Source organism: Lissotriton vulgaris, chromosome 7, assembly GCF_964263255.1.
Source record: "Lissotriton vulgaris chromosome 7, aLisVul1.2, whole genome shotgun sequence".
Taxonomy (NCBI): domain Eukaryota; kingdom Metazoa; phylum Chordata; class Amphibia; order Caudata; family Salamandridae; genus Lissotriton; species Lissotriton vulgaris.
The window spans coordinates 246950748-246972232 of NC_141695.1; the positions used below are offsets into that span (position 1 = coordinate 246950748).

General features: G+C 43.6%; 1 protein-coding gene across 1 annotated transcript in view; it reads right to left on the minus strand.

The window, feature by feature from the left end:
* Positions 1-21485, minus strand: part of LOC147701304 (putative methyltransferase DDB_G0268948) — a 197203-nt gene that overhangs the window by 19302 nt on the left and 156416 nt on the right. The window contains exon 4 of the mRNA XM_086928618.1: positions 304-404. Coding sequence (XP_086784744.1) covers positions 304-404 — 101 coding nt within the window. The remainder of the gene's footprint in view (positions 1-303; positions 405-21485) is intronic.

Below are 21485 nucleotides of genomic sequence, written 5' to 3' on the forward strand. Positions count from 1 at the left end.
ACATTTAGAAATTCATATCTCTGGTTCCCTTTATCTCATTGTAGTTGTTTTGGTGTCTATTTCTTCATTAAAATGTATTGTATTTTTAGTATCTGCTTAAGCTTGTTTGCTCTGTTCTACATCTACCAATGGTTTTGCCCAGCTTAAAATGATTGAGACCTAACTGAACCTAGTAAAGAATAGTGCTCTTAATACTTGAAGAGGATTACACTCCACTGACAACAAAAAACCTTCCTCGCAATATATAATGGCAAACCGAAAGACAAAGAAAGCGTCTTTGTGGAGTGAAAAATATTTCCTCACCTCTTTTTATCTGGAAATGGAATAGCATCAAATATCTCTTGGTAGCCAGAATTCACATGCCGCATACGTATGCTGTGAAATGGTACAAGACATTTTTCGACCTGCAATGTGATTCAGAGAAAAATATATGTTGTAAGTCATTTAGAACCTATTGATGCTTCTCTGTACAAAGTTTTACTCTGTGTTCTTATTTTTATGACCAATGTACAGTATAGTATTTAGAAACTACAATTTCCAGATAATGTACAACTGTTTCGAATAGATGAGGAATAACGTAGATTTTTAAATGGAAGACATACGTGATGTAATTCTTGTGACGTTACAAATGACATCATGAACAAACCACTTCTATGCATGTAACTCTATGTAATTTTAATCGAGAGTGTGCCTATATACATAAAGAAGACATGGAAGAGTACTTACAAGTTTAAACCATGTGTACAAAAAACCCACAAGGCACGTACTTGTTCCTATTACACATGGTAAAATGGATGTCCATTGTTTATGGCAGACCAAACCCTACCAAGTCTGCACCCCCAAGTCACAAAGGTAAGCTTAGACCAGAAGTCTAACTTTAGAACAGGAGCCAATGGGCCAGATTCGCAAAGGTAAACTTAGGGGCAAATTTATGTTAACTGGCGCATCCCGAGGGATGCGCCAGTTAACATGCGCCACAGTGCGCCACAGCTACGCCACCCATGGTGCGCCGCATTTATGATGCGGCGCACCATGGGGCAAAAACGGCACAGATGCGTGACGCATCTGTGCCGGAAATGTGGCGCATTGCTAGAGTTGCGTCGCAAGCGCGACGCAGCTCCAGCAATGCTCTGGGTGGGCCTATTCTTTCAATGCTGCCTCAAGCCTTACGCCTGCTTCAAGCAGGCGCAGGGTTTTGACGCAGCATTGCCCTGAAAGTGACTGAGTGAAATCTCATAGATTTCACTCAGCCACTTTCAGGAGGCGTTCCTGCGCAGGAACGCCCCCCCCTGCGCAGGACCACCACCTCATGGCGCAGTGCTGTACAACGTGACGCATCTCCTAGATGCGTCACGTTGTAAATAGGGCGCAGGGATGCGCCACATTTCCGTGCCGTTGCGTCACGCAACTGCGGCGTAAACGTGGCGCAAGCCCTTCATAAATCTGCCCCTTAATTCACAAAGCTAAACCTATATAGGACCTACATAACATACAATATAACATACAAAATAAAACCTGTGTTTTCCGTTGACCCTGCTCCTCAGTGTGAAGATGTCAGAAGGCTATGATTTTTTCCCACTGCATTTTTATTTTACTTTATTCTCTCCACAATTGATTTTTGACCTATGGTATGCCGGGGCTTCGCAATCAGGCCCCTGCTCAATCTGCTCTGTCTTAAAAATAAAACATTTTTTTTTTTTTGTTGAATAGGCCATGTGTTACACGTTTGTAAATCAGCTATAATTAGAAAAACGAAGTATAACCTGGAACAACAGGCTGCATGGCTGTGCTTAACATAAATGAAAACCTTTTTTTGTGTTTATATTTTCAGGTTTGAAACTTCAGTAAGTCAACTGCAAACCTGTGCCAATGTTTTACACATCTTCAAAAGTTTCACATCTGGAATATAAACATAAAGGAGATGTTTCCTTCAGTTACATCTGGAAAATGTAACATGCTTAAAAGCACACAACTATGCACATGCTGTGGAAATCTGGTTTTTGTTGTGTGTGTCATTTTTGTCTAACTCCATTTTTAGTAGATAAATAGCTATGGGAAAATGAATGAAATATTGGATTTTAATTATCTACACTCCTCAACTATGTTTTAAAAGTAGTCAAAGTGCTCATCTGAATTGAAATATTAGCAATTCTCCCATGTCCTGCAACTTATTGCCCCATTTCACATCTCTACCAGTCAGATGTCCATCACACATGGAATGTTTGTGTTATGGAGCTATCTCACCCTCAGTGAGACGAGGCACCTGTGACTCAGAGGGTTGGGGACTTTCTTTGAATCTTGGTTGGCAGAATTGGGCTGGGTCTGGATAGAGACCAATAAGAGTTGGACACCATCTATGGTGCCAAGAACTCTGAAATGGCTAGTACAGTAGTGCAAAACATCAAACAATTAAGTGCAGTTTGAAACATCAAAATGGAGAACCAAGACCAAAACAAATATACCAACCTTATAGTTTAGGGTGGATGCTGTATATAGTATTCAAAACATAGTACTCTTTTTTCTGTTATTATGTATTCTATATATGATAAAATTATTCAAAACTGTTATTTATTTGTACAGTTTTTCCATAAACATCGAAATGATGCACTCTCCCACTGCGAGTCTTCTTTTGTTCTCCCTTATAATTTCTAAAAAATAATGTGGTCTTCAGATTCACATTCAGTTAGCGCTGACACATGTTTTGATTCTGTCAAATGGTCGGTGTCTTGTATTTAACCAGGCTTAGGTTTGTGTGACTTGTGCCAGCTGTACTGTGGATTAGGGACTGCTGCCTTGCGTATTGCTACAACTTGCCTTGATCATTTAAACTTAGGTAAGATGGGGTACTTTGATTCCCACTATTGTCTGTGATCATGACTGACCCTAGGCCTTAACATGCATGCTGGTGGAAGCCCCCCATAACTGTTCCTTTGCTTGTATTCTTTATGCATCAGGATCTTTAATGCGTGGCATCACTCTTTAGCGCGCTGTCATTAAACTGGCATGCATTTTCTTAAAGGTTGTGTTGGCACATATTTCTTCCATGCCACATACAGGAGTGATAGTTGTGTACTTTTTTGTTTTAAGTGTGGCTCTACATCATGGCACTGAATGTGTCTGTTCTTTTCTGCCATAGCATATGAATAAAATTCCAGTGGTGCACATGCACCAGAGAATACTTAGACACCAAATGCGAAGTGGGCATTGAATCATTCTTAGGGTATGATTACAAGTTTGGCGGTGTGGAAGTGGGCTGCCACACCAGGTCCCCACTCCCACACTGCCAAACTCACCCGCCGCCCACCAGATTACGAGTTTCCTTGTGGTCTGGCGGGCTGAGCTTTGGCGGTCCTGCAGCAGTGCAGCTCATAAGTGTGACTTTAAACTGCAGCACCGATGGAGTGCCAAAGCAAGTGCCTTCAAAGCAGAGAATTTGCAATCCATGCAGTACACAAACTGTGGTGAATCCATTGAGAGAGGCACTCTATGTGCTCCCTACATACACCCCCATGCACAAGGATATCGGAGGCCCGTAGGGCCCTCTTACTTTTCAGACTGCCACCCTTTTCATAATGGGATCACCACCATGAAAAGTGTGGAAGTCAGGAAAGTCATAATATGCTTGATGGCACTGCAGCAACACCAGCAGCATATTGCTGTCCCAGACCAACAAGCCAATTTCGAGTGATCAGGCTACATGCTACACAGCTGCAGATGCTGGAAACCCATGCTTTGATATTATGAGATGGCAAGTTGGTTTAACCCACACTTGCAGAGGGACCTTTCCAGGAAGAAGAGCTTTGCCGTTCCTATGATGTAAAAACTACAGTCTAGGCAATAAGGTATGGGGTTTGCTGACAAATCCCAGAGATCTTCTTTTATATTATAAAACTTCTTCTAGTCAGGGGGAGGGTGGTTAGACCGTATAGTGCTTTATCCACTGTCTCTATACGATGATTTCCCCTTAGTCTATGGACTTGCTACAATGCTAACTATTTTAGGTTTATTCATTTTGCTGCTGGTAGTGGCTTGTATACTACATTATAGAGCACAATAGTTGAAATAAAAATTTTAAACAATATCAGTGACTATGACTATTCTTATTGTGGATAAGTACAGGTGAATGAGCTAAAGGGTACGTCTTGCTACCGCGATTCCTGAGAGAGTCTGGAATGTTGTGTTCTGAGTTGTCTAATCATTTGTAGCTTCACGATTATGTAGGAGAACGAATGAGACACTATAGCTAGTCGGTTCTGGGATTTTGGGCACTGAGGAAGTAGGAACGCTTAGCCCCTCCACACCCAGGTCCTGTTTTCCTGTGCATAGTTTATGTATGTGCAGATCCACGCAACATGGTGCCGCCAATGTTTGGTCTGGTACTTATCTGTGAGACGCCTTAGTAGTTCTTGTGCTTGTCCACAAACCACTCACTTCTGTTTCCGGAGACGGTTGTGATGGTGTAACCTACTATATTTTGAAATTTTATAGGTTTTTCAAGCTTGAATTTTAAAAGGTCTTTCTTTTTCTTTTTACCTATTATAGCGCTGACACTCATAAGTTGTTATTCTGCTATTGATTATGGAGGTTGCCAAAGCACCACCTAACCGCGCACCGCTCACTGCATATTTGACTTATTAAAGAGTCCCTGATGCTGGTGTTGCACTTATTTTTTGATGTTGAAATGGAAGCAGCTTATCGCTTTGAGTTCTTTTATTCTTGGGTCACATTTCCGGCAGTCGATGGAACAGATACATTGTTTCACGAGTACACTGCCACTTCCCTTCTGGAGAATTATAGACCCTATAAACCTCTTGAAGTACCGCTAATGGCTTTGCAACACACTATTTGGTTTAATGGCACCCTTCCTCACCCTGTGACTGTGGTTTTGTTTAGGCCCCTTGTCAATTGATGGGGCCACATGGCCCGTTTTGGTTGGGTATGCCCCACATCCAAATTATCTTAAAGTTCCAGTCGCAGAGCTACACGTATTACACACTTCAATATTACATATACAGAGAGCTGTTGTTCAGTTTGTGGTGTGCAACTTCCAGGTGGGACCACCTGGCGTTGCTGCACAACCTCCGGGACCTGGTGCGTAATCATCAGTCCCATCATGATTAATTCAGTAATGGGCAAGCAACCGCAAAATAAGGACAAACTTCCTTATTGGCTTGCTGAATAATTTGGACAACTCTAACCTGTTTTTCCAATTACCACACCTGTGGAGAAACACAGAATCCTGACAATGATTTTACCTAAAGGCCTGGTTCCAGAGTTAGCTGATTGTAACGCTTGGGGTAAAGTGTTTGAAGCAGTTTATTCAATGTGTTTGAACACCCCCTCAATGACCATCGGCCTTCAGTGAATAAACTAGTTCAAGATTAACATGGGGCCGAGGTGGCCCTGGAGTTGGGATTGAGACTGGTGGGGGTGTTCGATATTGTTTGTGATATGATCCTTGCTAATGTTTAGGGTGAGGCAGTGAGGTTGCAGGTGGCACAATGCTTGGAGGCTGTTGCAGACGCAGACAAACCGCGAATTGCCAAAGATTTTTGCTAAAGCTTATAAGACCTTAGGCTGCAATAGTCATGGAATTAAGCCTTTTACTCAACCTCAACCTCAAAATCAATCTCAACAGAAGACCCAGCCTGATAAGGAAAGGCGCCCGTTCTTTTCTAAAGAACTGAAAAAACAAAAAACAGGCAGCAACAACAAAAGCAGTGTTGCTGGTTCACCGATACCCGAATATTCTTGGTGAACTTCTGATTTGCGCGATCGCATGAAAATTAAGTCTCCTGATAGATTTAAAGTCCTAGATCATTACTCTCCTCATTCTTTACAGGACTCATCAGACTCTCGAGTCGTTGGAAGGGGAGCGTCAGGATCGTGGCAAAGGTGCAACCACTCAACAGGGACGGGATCAACATCGTCAGTTTGACGTGAAGTCCAAACAAGAGGGGCTGTCTCGGTTTGGACCCCCGTATCAAAAGAAGAAAGTTGCTGCCTTAACAGTGAAATATGCCTCAGATTGTGAGGACGCTCCTCCTAGACTGGAAATTGGGCAGTGACTCTGCTCGACAGCACAACGGAGGTTACCATAGTGCGGGAGGCACTGCATCCCTGTCTGGAGGCCAGAGCAACATCATACATTTGTTTGAGTAGAAACAGCAGATGCTCGAGTTGCTCTACAGGATAGACTCTATAAAATAGTTCTCCAAATTGAGGGTGATATAAAGCGTACAATTACAGGTTTTTTCTGAGAAAATCTCACTTCTTCTTATGATATTTTGTTGGCAGAGGCGTATTGGCCTTCACCATTTGTTTTGGCCGCTTCTAGAGGGGAGAAGGTGATACTACTGAGTTTTTCACCATACGTCCCTGAGGAACATGCAAAGGCTTATGCAGCAGAGTGGGCTTTGGCCAGGTGGGTTGCGTTTGAGATTCGTTGGCACATGAGATTCCATTATGGTCTATGCCACAACCACAACCGGAATAGCCAATCAGACGGGAGGCTAACACTCCTGTATGTGAGATTCTGACTCAATTGGAATATCAAGGGGTAATTGAATCCGCCATATCACCGATGAATAATCCTCTTTTTTCGGTATTGCAACCAGATGGTTCATATGGCATTGTATCAGATTATTGAAATTTGAATAGTCAGTGTCGTTCATTTGAGGTACAGAACACCTACAGGTCTGCACTAGTGAACAGCATAGTTCGTAAAAAATATAAGACAACACTGGATGTATTGAATGGTTTCTATAGTTACAACTTGGCTCCTTGATGGCATTTACCGCCGTCAAAAATCAGAAAAAATGAACACGCTTGCCTATGGGGTATTAGAACAGCTCCAGGGCTTTTGCTGCACGTGTTGCATACTCATATGCTTTTTCGTATGTCGAGGATATTTATCTGACAGACAACAAAATTATAACTCATCTAGTCCAAGTCGACCAAATTATCGTTTGCTGACTATGGATACAATTTTAATTTTGCATCACTTGCTTGATGTTGAGTGTGGAATGCTTTTTCATTTATCTTACTTATGACTTGTAGGTGAGTGATTGGGAGGTAGTTGGGGATCTCATCATAGTTCTTTAAGAGTGTGAAGTTCTGGCTTGTCTTGAGAGCTTCTGGGAAGATACCTTGAGTGAGAGAGATATTTACAATGATGGAGAGGGCTGACACACATTCCCTGGAGGCGAGCTTTGGGGAAAGATATGAGTAATACATCATCTTTATAATAATTATAATATCTTTGGGAGAGTTGAGCATGTTGGTGAGATCCTGCAAGAGATAGGTCTTTTAGGAAAAGGAATGGGCATAAGAGGATAAGCAAAAGTTGCCATTGTGCTTCACTGAATAAGAGGCAGATGACATTGTATATGTCTGTGGAGTATGGCATAGATTAGTCTGGCAGGGGCTTGATTTAGTGCTTGATGCACTTGTGTGTAATGCTTTTGTTGGTGGCTTCATTAATGGCTTTGGTATAGCACTTTGCTTTGGCTGGTGTAATGAGCTCTCTGCATGTTGCATGAAGGGGCTTCAGCATTATGAGGTCATTGCGAGTTCTGTTTTTCTACCATTTTCTTTCCTGTCTGTGGGTGAATTTTTTTTTAGCAAGGTATTTAGGGTAATAGGTTGCTGAAGCTTTTGGCTTGAACTTGCCTGTTTTAGTTGGCATAGGGATGTTTACATAGTGCTGCAATTAAGTGTTGAACTACGTTATAAGGGTGTTGGTATCGCATGTGTAGTTGGTATGGGTGAGAGATGAGTTTGAACATGAAGTTGTCTATGGAGAAGTCTGTAAAGAATCTGAAGGTCTGGTCTTCTCTTTTGGGTTGATCTCAGTTTGTTGGTTGGATGGTGTTGGTTGCTGAGCAGTAAGATAACAATAGCAAAGCGTTCAGTCCAAGGGCATGGGTAGCTTGCATTGTTTTATTCATGATGTCGATAAGGCAAGGTAAAGGATGCAGCCTTTGAAGTGTTTGTAAAACATTGAGTGTGTTAATGAGGTTTGGAGGGTTGTCTCTTATTTGTTTTGAGCTTAAGTTATCTGGTAGGTCAGAATCAGCCAGTGGCTGGTGTGGGTGTGTTGGATGGATGAGTTGATGAAGAGATCTGAGAATTAAACAATGACGTCATTGTTGTGCCCTTGAGGTCTGTATATGTGATGGAAGGTAGAGGCACAGAGTGCAAAATGGCATGCTAGAAGGTGTATAGAGTAGTCTGCTACTTGCTTCCATAGGGTGTAGACCACCTCCCTTCTTATGTGCACAGCCCATATGATGGATGCTGTAGTACGTCGCAAGAAAGCCAAGGATATGTGAAGAGTCAGGGTGAATTGTGTTTTTGAACTGAAGAGCATGTGATAGAAAATGTCGTATTTGATGTATGAAGTGTGGACCACTCCAGAGCGAGATTTAATCAACATGAAATTAAACATATGCTCTGTAGTATAAGGGTGGTTGTTAGTGGGCTATGTAAAGGGCCAGTGGAATTTTGCAGCAGGGGTCAAATTATGCTGCCGGACTAAGTAAATTATGCAGCAAGAAAAAACTAATTATGTGGTTTACTGTGCTACATTTTGTGATAGTATTACTTCATTATTTTGTCATTTTTACTCTTGTTACAACTATCTTGGCATTGGTTGCACCTCATTAATACCAGTTTAACACCTAATATATAACAATATGCAACAGAAATGTGACCAGTTAACCTTTACAACGAGCCTTCCACTGTGCGCCAACAAGTTGCTCCCTTTTTAGTAACTTTTGAACTGTTTGAGCTAGAAACAAAAAAATATTGTGCAAAATCTGCAGAAAACAGTGTTGATGAAGGCACTAACAATGTTAATGTATGCCTTAATCTATGCATGAATTACAATGTTGTTAACAGTAAAAACAATGTTGATGTACGCTATGATCTAGGTATGCATAACTATGTTAATATAGTCAAAGTCAAAAGATCTTTATTCGGATTTAAAAAACCATCCATAAAATACAGGTACATCACAACAATTCATCCTAATAAAAGCAAAAACAGTCCTTTAAAAAGCTGATAAAAGGTGGCACAATTGATTTAATAAAATAGCCTTCCAGTGGCATTATTTTAAAATACAACGTATAATATGTTTAGCCAGGCTTATACTATGATAGAGTCAATACACAAACTAATTAACTGTAATATGTGCAAAAATACAGTCGCTAGTGCAAATATACAAGAGTGCAAACTATGCAAAAACAGTGCAAACTTTATTAGACCATATTCATTGTTGCTCGAGAACGAACAGCGGATTGGAAAAAGCATCTAACTCTGAAAATTACATCATCAGTACCTAGCATCGACAAATCTCGAAATGTTAAGTTAAAGTCCATCAGGGCATTCACTCTAAAATATGGAATTAGGTAATGTTTAGTATATTTGACATAAAAACCACAGAAAAACATAAAGTGTAAAAGGCTTTGTTTACCACCTAAATTATAGGGACAGCTTACATTTTCCAAATTTTTATCAAAGCCTAATGGGAAGCAGAGTAGATTTTTAATGCTCCCGTCCCTAAAGCGAAACAGCAAACTCCTATTCCATCTGCCCAATTTTTTCCGCAAGTAGCCCTGAGGCATATTGTTAAATTTACCAGATGTTTCAAGAAGGGGGAATTACTTTATAATAGTAGGCTTTACAAGCTCGGTCATTTCCCTCTCCTTTCTGTACTGGTCATACAAAGCCCTTTTTACTAGGTTCTTATGTGAGCAGTCAATAGTTGGGGGTGATGAAAATAGATGCCCCTTCTTCACACTTTCTAAGCTTTTCTCTACTGCTCTGAGCCAGGGTATTTGATTAGCCCGCTCACATTTTAAACAATCCGTTATACTTTCGCGGGTTAAAGAGGCAGCAGGATTCCGCCATATTTTCAACCAAAACAAGGTGGGCCTAGATCCAATAAAATTCTCTACATATGGGAGATTCAATTCCCTATGACAAACATAAGTTGGAGCAGAAATGACCCCCCCGGAACCTTCCTACAGAATCTATTCTCTTCGAACTGTATGTTGGTACAATTCGAATAGCCCCACACCTCTGCACCATAGGTTCCTGTTGGTAGACATTGGGTTTTGTAAATTTGTAGCAGTGGTATTATAACCTCGGCGTGTTTGGGTTGGCAGAGGCTAATAATTGAATTGATGGCTTTGCCCATTTTGTTCCTCCCACTGGCAACATGCGGCTGCCAAGATCCAGAATCTGAGAACAACAGACCTAAGTAAGGGAAAGTGCAAGTGCTTTTTAAAACATTATTCCCTGAAACAATATGACAGATTTTATGCTTTTTTGGGCCACAGGACATTATAAAAGATTTGCTAAAATTAGTGCATAGACCAAGCTCGCCCATATATAAAACCAAGCCTGTTATTAAAGTGCGTAATGCATTGGGTGTGCGGCCCGTAAGGACCGCACCATCCGCGTAAAGAAGTGAGGGAAGTGGTTTTCTGTTAATATTCAGGACATCACTAGTCAATTTACACATAGAGTTGCTCAATTCATTTATGTACAGAATAAAAAGCAGGGGGGCCAGAACACAGCCTTGTCTGACCCCCCTGCCAATTAAAATGTCCACTGAGACTTCACCGTCATTATTTATTCGGACGCGGGCTTTCAAGTCACTATGTAGGTGGGCTAAAAAATAAACAAGTGACTCATCTAACCCATAATTTAGCAAAACAGACCATAAGCTGGAACGATTAACAAAATCAAAAGCTGAGCTTTAATCCATAAATCCCAAATATAATGGGGATTTTTTGGCAATGGTCTATTTAGACAATATTAAATTTAAATTTAAGCATTGCTCTACAGTCCCCACATTGCTTCTAAAGCCTAACTGACATGGATGTAAAATCATATTTTCCTCTGCCCAGATCCTGATCTTCTTAAAAATAACCCTAACTAAAATCTTCAAGGTGTGATCTATTAGGGATGTGGGGCGATAACAGCCAGGGTCTAGTCTATCTCCTTTCTTAAGGATTGACACGATAATGCTGTTTGACCAGGATGCCGGGATTTGGCTGTTAGATAAATTATTAAAAACTTTGCACAATAAAGGTGAACAAAAATTGGGTTCTGATTTAATTTGGTTGATGGATAATTCATCTGGACCAGGTGCTTTATTACTTGCGCTTTGGGAGATTGCATCTTCCATCTCCGTTATTGAGATGTTCAATGCCGTAGAGGGGTAATGTATTTCAGTTAATGGGTGTGATGCAGCGTAAATGCTTGAGAAATGGTCTACCCACCTCTCCCCTGATGTATTGCAGTTTATGGAGGTGATATTTGATCCAAACAATCTCAAATTCTTAACCTCACCCCAGAATCCAGCGGCATCTCTCAGTGCCGCCGTGCGTGCAAGAGAATCCCAGTGATCTTTTAATAGCTCCTCTGTTCGTGTTTTTACTGTGCGCTTGTAGCTTGACCTAAGTCTCCTCACCAAAGGCTGATCCCGTGGATCGGCCTTAAGAGCAGCCCGTAAATCACGGTTTGCTTTGGAACACGAGGTGTCAAATCACCTAGGATTTTTATTATTATTTACTGGGGCGGGTTTAGAAATCTCCTGTTTTATGGCCCTACACAGCCTCGATAATGTCATGTCCAGAATTATCACAAGATAAACAGACAGACACTAATGAAGGGTACTTTTTAATTGTACAGGCTAGGACGCCCTTATTGTCTACCCTTCCAAGCTACCCTAAGATTATCCGTTGACGCCACAAGATTTTTTTGCCCCCGGTTCTTTACGTTTACACGGTTTTTTAAAAGATTTAAAAGTGGACAGAATAGGGTTATGGTCACTGTGTATGGTATTGACAACCTCAGCCTCCAATCAACAGTCCCCAAGCAGAGAAGATATAAAAACATAATCTATTGTGGTTGAACTCCCACGCCCAACATAGGTGGCCACCGGTCCTGTATTCACATTAGTATTTACCTACTCTAAGACATTGACTAGGTCTCGTGTGGCTAGATGACTCAACAGTTCTTCCCCTCTTTTACAGGGAGGGGTTCAAGAATAAATGTGAGCATTAAAATCACCTCCAACACAAATGCCATCAAGTTTACCATACTTTTGCCCATCCACAATTCCATCAATAAAATCAAACAACCTTATAAAATTTGTGTTTGGATGTGTTGTGAAATCGTTATTATAAAAGTTAATTAAACATACCTTTATCTTATTAATATAAATCAGAGCCTGGAAATTCATATCATTGGTCGTCAGGGGTTCAATTTTAGCTTCTGATGTGATCGTAACCCAAATAGATAGGCCCCCACTTGGTCGGCCCATGGCCGGAATGGCTGCGGTTTGGTTATGGCAGCTATAACCCTCAAGGTGCAGGGAAGTGGTACACCATGTTTCTTGGAACATTAAAATATCATAGTTAGTAACCCAATCCTTAGTCCTTGTTTACAGGCCCCCCGACTACATGCCCCTTTTCTCTCAACTCTTCAGTGAATTCATTTCCCAACTCACGATCAATCATGCTAATATCATGATCATCGGAGATTTCAATTACTGGCCATCCGACGCCCGCGAAAGTTCACTGACCTTTTAGCAGGTATGAATTTTCACCAGCACATCAATATTCCAACTCATTGTAAGGGTCACATTCTAGATCAAGTCTGGACGGCCAATCTTGATATCTCCCCTCCCTCCGTACTTCCCTGTCCTTGGTCCGACCATTGTTTTATATCTTTCTCTCTTCATCTTTCTATATCCCGTCCCCCTCCTCCTATTAACAACCTATCCGCTCGTAATTGGAAGAAAGCCAGCTTGACTGATTTTCATGCCTTATTGGCCTCCACCGTCCCCACACCCTCGATCTCGGTGGCTGACTAGGCTGTCCATCTCGAAGAATGGCTGTTATGCGCCTGTGACAAAGTTGCCCCTTACAAAACCATTAAAGCTAAGCGTCCTCATGACGCTCAGCGGTGGTTTTCCGACCAGCTTAAATGGATAAACTTGCTCTCCGGCAGGCAGAGCGCCGTTGGAGGCCTATCTCCCTCCTTCCCTATCTGGGAAAAATCTTGGAGACATATGTCACCCGCTGCCTGAGCACCTTTATTGAGGACTCCTCCTTCCTGGATGCCCAACAAGCGGGCTTTAGACCCCTCCACTCCACGGAGGTGGTCATAGTGGCCGTCATGGATGCCCCTAGGAAAGGTGCCGATAATAACATCTCTCAGGCCCTTGTCCTTCTGGACCTGTCGGCGGCCTTTGACACGGTCGATCATACAATTTTGATCGACCGTGTCAACAATGCCGGCATCCAGGGGGTGGCCCTCGATTGGCTCAGATCCTTCCTGGACCACCGGACTCAGGCGGTGCACCTGTCTACTTTCTCTGCACCCTACTCGTCTTTAACCTGCTGGGTCCCTCAGGGCTCCGCGCTATCACCCTTATTGTTTAATTTGTATATACAGCCCCTTTTAGCCTCTCTCCGTAATAACCCGGTCACTATTTTCAACTATGCGGACGATCTTCAGTTAATTTTTCCCATTGACTCTCTTCCCTCCTCCCGTTCCAACTTTCAGTCTACCATGCTTGGCATCGCAGAGTGGATGTTTCATAGCCAATTGAAACTGAACCCCACAAAAACAGAGCTTGTACTGGTGGGGGTCCCACTAATCCGTGGAATTCCACTTTTTGGTCTTCATCACTGGGGGCGCCACCTAGTCCTATTAGCACTGTGAAGAGTCTGGGGGTGGTCATCTCTGGCGACCTCTCTATGAGGCCACAAATCAACGCAGTCACCTCATCCTGTTTTTTCCATCTAAGGAGGATCCGTAAAATCAGCAGGTTCCTCACCAGAGATGCCCTGATTCTTGTCATCCTAGCTCTTATTATCTCCAGACTCGACTATGCTAACGCCCTGTATGTCGGGATCCCAGCATTCCATCTTCACAGGCTACAACTGGTGCAGAATCAGGCAGCCCGCCTGATCTTCCACCAGCCGAAACATCAGCACGTCAGCCCCTTTCTGCGTAGCCTCCATTGGCTCCCTGTTACCAAACGCTGCACTTTCAAGCTTGGATGTACTATCTTCAAAGCCTTATCAGATCTAGCCCCTGCCTTTATCTCCTCTTGCCTGACACGTTATGTTCCCCACAGAGATCTTCGCTCAGCACCTCTTAATTTACTTGTCGTTCCCAAATCCAGACGGAAAAAGCATGGAGGTCTGAGTTTCTCGGTCATGGCCCCCACCACTTGGAACTCCCTCCCAACGGCACTTCGTCTCTGTCCCAGCTACGATTGTTTTCGTAGACTGTTAAAAACCCTCGTGTTTCACTCAGCATTCGAGTAAATCCTCTGCCCAAGTTTCCGTTTTTGTCAGGAGCGCCATGAAACCGCTTGGTGAACGTGCGCGGTAAAAATGCTTTTAACATAACATAACATAACAATCTAACCAGTCCCTAGATTTTATTTTTGTATTTAAGCCAGCAATGTTCCAACTCAAGATTGTTAGTCTATCTGACAATATAGGGGTGGCAGTGGCATAAGTGGTTATTTTCGGGTCAGATGGCGATACAACCTCGATATTACCAATCAACACCTCTATAGGGGAGCGGGTTATCAGTCCTTCTGCGGGTCCAGTTGCATTAAGGTGATCCCTGCATGCTATGTCTGGGGGGATAGCTGGTGGTCAGTCCTGGGTCTCTAGCTCAGATAGTATGCTGTATCTATTAAACAGTGTGTAGGGTGGTGGGCCAGGGCCGGGTAATCTCTGTGGGGGCCTGTAAAAGTAACCCAGCGGAAGTGGAGTTACAACAGTTGAAGGGCTAGGATAGATGGTGTTGCTATTGAGTATGAATCTTGCTGTTGAAGGGTGCCTAAAGTTAATTACAATGCAATCTCCATTAATGTTCTTGAATGGGGGACCAACCCAACTCACGCGGCGGACTGACAGAATTTCACTCGCGATATTTGGCCCTAACCCTTTATGATTAACCAACCAATCTATGCACTTGTTATTCAGCTGGACCCAGGACTCACCTTGTCCCTCCTTAAGCAAAGGTACACCTGCTAAGATTAGAATGTAAGGGCAAGCATCTGGGGGCAGGTGCAGTGCTGGCCCAGGAAGTTTTAAGGGCCTAGAGTCAGCAACTTGTCCCTTGTCAGGACCCATATTAGTTGTGTTCCCTGTCTTCCTAGTGTCTGAGCTAGGACCTCCTTTCGAGGTACCAGCAACCGCACTAGCGGGGCAGGATGGTCCAACTGCAGCGGCAGAGGTATGCTGTGATACTGTTACAGATTTACCTTTGCCTGCAGCGGCATCCCTGGATACGGTATTAGTTACTGGTGTGCTACTAGGGGTAATTGGCCCACCTCCCAAAATGGCCTTACTAGCAGTCTCCATATCTTTCAATTTCCGTTCTCCCCTCAGTAGATCAAGACTGATTACCCCTTTCCTTTTTCCATCTTCCTTTTTTACCAGATTTTCTAGTCTATCTAATCTTTTAAAAATTGTATTAAACTGTTTGATCATTTGACTTTCCATTAGTTTAAAAATTGTATCCGCTATAGTCTCAATAAGGTAAACAGACATAATATCGATTCCAAAATATCGATTGGACAAAATATCGAGTAAAAAATATAGACTGGACAAAATATAGACTAGACAAAATATAGACAACACAAATATCGAGTAATATCGACTAGAATAGCAAAAATATCAAATCAAAAATATAGACTAGACATAATATAGACTAGATAAAATATAGACCACAAAAATATCGAAAATAAGGTAAGTTATTAATATTTAATAATATTTGTGTAATATAAATCTGTAGCGGGTTGTGGGTTTATAGGGGAATAGGGTGGGAAGTAATTTATTTATAAATAATTAATTATGTACATTTAATCTAATTGTTACTTAAATAATAATTGGTAATTAATTAAAATATAATTGTTAATTAATTAAAAATGATTAATTGATAAATAAATAATTTTTAGTAATATATTTTCTGTAGCGGGTTGTGTGTTTATAGGGGACTATGGTGGGAAGTAATTTAATTTTAATTAAATAATTATGTAAATTATTTGTATTTTTAAATTAATTATTAATTGGTAAATTAATAAAATATAATTGGTAATTAATTTAAAATAATTAATTGGGAAGAGTAATTTTCACCCCTACGCTATCCAACACTTTCTCTACTGTTGCACCCACTGGAGTTGGAATAGTAATTTTTACCCCTACGCTATCCAACGCTTTCCCTACTGTTGCACCCACTGGAGTGGGAATAGTAATTTTTACCCCTACGCTATCCAACGTTTTCCCTACTGTAGCACCCACTGGAGTGGGAATAGTAATTTTTACCCATACGCTATCCAACACTTTCCCTACTGTAGCACCCACTGGAGTGGGAATAGTAATTTTTACCCCTACGCTATCCAACGCTTTCCCTACTGTTGCACCCACTGGAGTGGGAATAGTAATTTTTACCCCTACGCTATCCAACGCTTTCCCTACTGTAGCACCCACTGGAGTGGGAATAGTAATTTTTACCCCTACGCTATCCAAAGCTTTCCCTACTGTTGCACCCACTGGAGTTGGAATAGTAATTTTTACCCCTACGCTAACCAACGCTTTCCATACTGTAGCACCCACTGGAGTGGGAATAGTAATTTTTACCCCTACGCTATCCAGCGCTTTCCCTACTGTTGCACTCTTTGGAGTGGGAATAGTACTTTTTACCCCTACGCTATCCAACGCTTTCCCTACTGTTGCACCCACTGGAGTGGGAATAGTAATTTTTACCCCTACGCTATCCAACGCTTTCCCTACTGTTGCACCCACTGGAGTGGGAATAGTAATTTTTACCCCTACGCTATCCAACGCTTTCCCTACTCTTGTACCCACCGAAGTGGGAATAATAATTTTTACCCCTACGCTATCCAACGATCTCTTTAATGTAGCACCCACTGGAGTGGTTACATTAAATTTAAACCTTTTGCAATGCTACGGTAAATATATTCTATATGTTTTATTAATAACATGTATTTATATATATATATGTATTATTATTATTAATTTTTAAAGTTACATTAATTATGTAATAATGTTACATTTATTTAATAATTTTAACAATGTTTATATTAAATATATTTAATATTATAATAGTTTTAACTTATTTTAAAGACATAAAAAAATTGATATTTTGACAGTCTATATTTTTAACACTCGATATTTTAAACTCGATATTTTTGTACTTACCTTAGTGAAGATAGAAAGTCGATATTATGTCCCTCGATATTTTTTCATCGATATTATGGAAACTCGATATTTTGGTAGTAGATATTATTTCAGTGATTCTCTCAATAAAATTCCCATGTAGCTTTTTTTGAGTAACACTTTCATTTATAGGCTCAGTCTGTGTACAGGCGGAGTTATGTCCTGCATTAGAGGGAGTTATAGCCATATCCCCCTCCACTGATTGCATAGAGTCATTGATGTCGGTGACACCCTCTGATGGTTGTTTCCCTTTGTTCCACATACTCTGAGGTGTAGGTTGACTCTTGTTACGTGGAAGTTGTTTTCTTTTATTTGATGTTACTTTCGCAGGGCCTCTTTTCCTTTTCTCTCCGACAGTCTTATTACTCGGGGTCAGGGAAGAATTAACACCTGGAGCATCAGAGTCCTGCAGCGAGTCAATGATAATAGTTGGACAACTGCCCCCAAGTTGAGCTATCGGTGGAATGGTTGACTAGGATGGTTTAGTAATTATAACCTTAGGAGATAGCGGCACTGCATTGGTAGAGAAATCTTGCTGGGGTTGTGAACTCATGAGGCCCATTGACATTCTCCTCTCAGTATTAGCAATTTCTGTGCTAACTAACTGGAAGGCATTTTCCAACATGCTCTCGAAGGTGGGCGGCAGCACAATAGGACCTTCAGTGCCCTGAGGGGCCTGAGTAATGGTGCTGTTATTTCGTTTCCCCATGATCTATATATTGGCTCACCTTAATAACAACTTAGAGGGGTGGCCCGCCCGTCCACTGATATCCCCTGAGGGCCACAGAGGGCCCGCCCTTTGCCCGGGCTTTGCCCGGCGTCCCGCTCGCGTCCTGCGATGCAGGGGGTTTGCAGGCTTTGTAGCGCCTCCTGGCGCAGAGATGACTCTTCCAGCATGCGCCGCCGCAGGGGTCGATGGAGAGCCGAGTCCTCCGCTCGGCGGCCGCGGGGATGACAAGAGCGGTGGCGGGAGGACTCGTGCAGCACAGCAGCAGGATAGGAAGGTGGTCTAAATTGCTATTCGAAATGCCCCAAATTATTCAAAAGCCTCACCCGCTCCACCGGGGGTTTGCAGGCTTTGTAGCGCCTCCTGGCGCAGAGATGACGCTTCCAGCATGCGCCGCCACAGGGGTCGATGGGGAGCCGAGTCCTACGCTCGGCGGCGGCGGGGATGACAAGAGCCGCGGTGGGAGGACTCGTGCAGCACAGAAGCAGGGTAGGAAGGTGGTCCAAATTGCTATTCGAAATGCCCCAAATTATTCAAAAGCCTCAACTATGTTAATATAGTAAAGATAATGTCAATGTACGCTATGACAACTGTATGCACAATGTTGAGAATATTGTTAAAAATGATACTAGTGACTGCAATATTATTTTCAGGAGTTCCAATGAACTCATATCATAGCTGTCGAATTCACCCAAGGTGACCTCCACATCAACTCCGAGTCGAGATACGTGGTCAGGCAGGTCTTGTGACCCAGACCTATTGGTTTACAGGATACAAGTGGGGTCCTTCTTAACCCCTTTCGCTTCTCATGACGAGCTCAGCTCATCATGAGGCACACTGGAGCTGTGCTTATGACGAGCTGAGCTCGTCATGAGGAATGGGAATCTAGGATCTCCAGCACAGGATGGGTCAAGCGAGTTGTTTGCCTCGAGGAACGCAGTCAGCTGTTTGTTGATTGTCTTCTCGATGACTTTAGCCGGGAAGGGAAGAAGAGAGATGGGGCGGATGTTCTTGAGGTCTTTGGGGTCCGCTGTAGGTTTCTTTAGGAGGGCGTTTATTTCTGCCTGCTTCCAGCTCTCAAGGAAGGTGGCTGACGTGAAGGATTTGTTTATGACGTTCCGGAGATGGGGTGCGATGATGTTGTCGATATGGTAGGGGCATGGGTCAGAGGGGAGCCGGAGTGGATGGAGCTCATGACGTTGGTGGTGTCTTCGGTGCTGGTGGGGGTCAGGCGCTGAGGGTGTTGGTGGGTGTTGTTGGTTCAGTGACTGGAGGCAGAGTCTGGGGTCTGAAGCTGTTGTGTATATGTACGATCTTTCGGTGGAAGAACGTTGCGAGGGAGTTGCAGAGGTCTTGCGACGGTGTGATGTCGTTGTTGCTGGCGCTGGGGTTGGAGAGCTATTTGACGATGTTGAAAAGTTCCGTGCTGTTGTGGATGTTGTTGTCCAGCCGCTCTTTGAACGATGTCTTTTTGGTTTTGCGGATCAGCTGGTGGTGTTTGCGAGTGGCGTTCTTGAGGGCTGTCATGTTTTCTGTTGTCCATTCTTGGTGCCAGGTTTTTTCAAGGGTGCGGTATGATTTCTTTGAGTCTTTGAGGGCATCTGTGAACCACATGGTTTTCCTGTTTCTGGTATTGCCTGGGTGGTTCTTCAGTGGAGCGAGGTCGTCGGCGCATTTGGTGATCCACTGTGCGAGGTTGTAGACAGTGTCGTTGATGTCGGCGGTGTCGGTTGGCGGGTTCTGCTTCAGTGATGCGATGAGCTGGTCTGTGGTGATTTTGCTCCAGCATCTGCGGGGGATTTGTTGCGTGCAGTGGTGGGATGTAGTCTTTTTGAAGGGAAGGTGAAGTGGATGCATCTGTTGTCGGTCCAGTGTAGTTCGGTGGAGTGGCTGAAGGAGACATGGTTGCTGGTGGGGAAGATGGGGTCAAGCATTTAGCCAGCGAGGTGGGTGGGGGTGTTCACCAGTTGTAAGAGTCTGAGGTTTGCAAGATTGTCGAGCAGGGTGGTGTTGTTGTGGTCATTGTTTTTCTCCACGTGGAAGTTCAGGTCCCATAGGAGGATAGATTCTGGTGAGGCTAGGGCATGCGGGGTGATGAAGTCGGCGATGGTTTCGCTGAATTGTGTGCATGGGCCCGGGGTTCTGTAGATGAGCGTTCCTCTGAGGGTGGTCTTGGGGTCGGTGTGAATCTGGAAGTGTAAGTGTTCGGTGGCAGGGAGTGTGTCTTCGGCGTTGGTCTTGATGTTGATGGTGTTTTTGTAGATGATGGCGATTCCTTCTCCAGTTTGGTTGATGCGGTCCTTCTGGGTGATCTTGTAGCCGTCCGGGATGGCTATGGCAGAGCCGGGGGCCAAGGAAGCATTCATCCAGGTTTCCGTGAGGAAGGCGACGTCTGGTGCTGTTGTGTCGAGGAGGTCCCAGAGTTCAATGGTGTGCTTGTGGATGGAGCGGGTGTTGAGGAGGATGCACTTGAGGTGGTTGTTGTTGATGTTAGGTCCAGGCGATGGTCTGCAGGTTCGGAGGCAGGTGAATTTGCAGGCTTGACAGGTGAAGGGTCCGTGTGTTTGCTTCAGGGTGGCTTGGTAGCAGGCGGGTGGTCGTCCGATGTTGAGTGCGTTGAGGGCAGCGGTGTCGTATCTCAGTCGAGGTCCTTTGCTCCGTCCGGGGCCAGGGGTTCTGGCAGCCTCCATATGAGGGGTTGTGGGAGGGAGGAGCAGCTGGGAGGCGGGAGTAGGTTGGCGAATGGGAACAGCGGGGGCGGGGCCGCAGGGGCACAGCGGCGGGAAAATGGCACAGAGGGAGGCGGGGGGAGAAAGGACACAGAAGCAAAAACGGGGGAAGGGGGCTCAAGGGCACAGAAAGCAAAAACGAAGGGAAGGGGGCTCAGGGCACAGAAGCAAAAATGAGGGAAGGGGGGCCCAAGGGCACAGAAAGCAAAAACGAAGGGAAGGGGGCACAGGGCACAGAAGCAAAACGAGGGAAGGGGGCTCAAGGACACAACACAGCAGTACAGGGGAAAAAGCGAGAGCAGTTGGCAAGGGCTCATGCAGCAACAGGCAGCGGGAGCAGGCTACAGCAGGCTACAGCGACACGGAGGTCAGTGTGGCGGCTGGGGGGGGCGACCTACCTGTGGACAGGTCAATTTGATTTAATGTACACAACTTTGGCGTGATCCACATGCTGAGTTTACTGATCTGTTTGAGAGGATATGGAGTCTGAAAGTAAAAGAACAGTAATCGAACTAGCTAAACAAGAGCTCAAAGCCCATGAAGAAGCAAAATAAGACATTATGGAAAAGGTTAATGGACCTGCTCCACAGCCCTCACTCTTATAACTCACAGTAATAGAAAGAAAACCAAAACAATGTGGCTAGGCGAGAACCTACCTAGATATGTACATATCAAATAAAGGAATAAAGACAAAGCACCATCTTACACCAACCATGACATTGTCATGAAAGTCAATGGAGACTG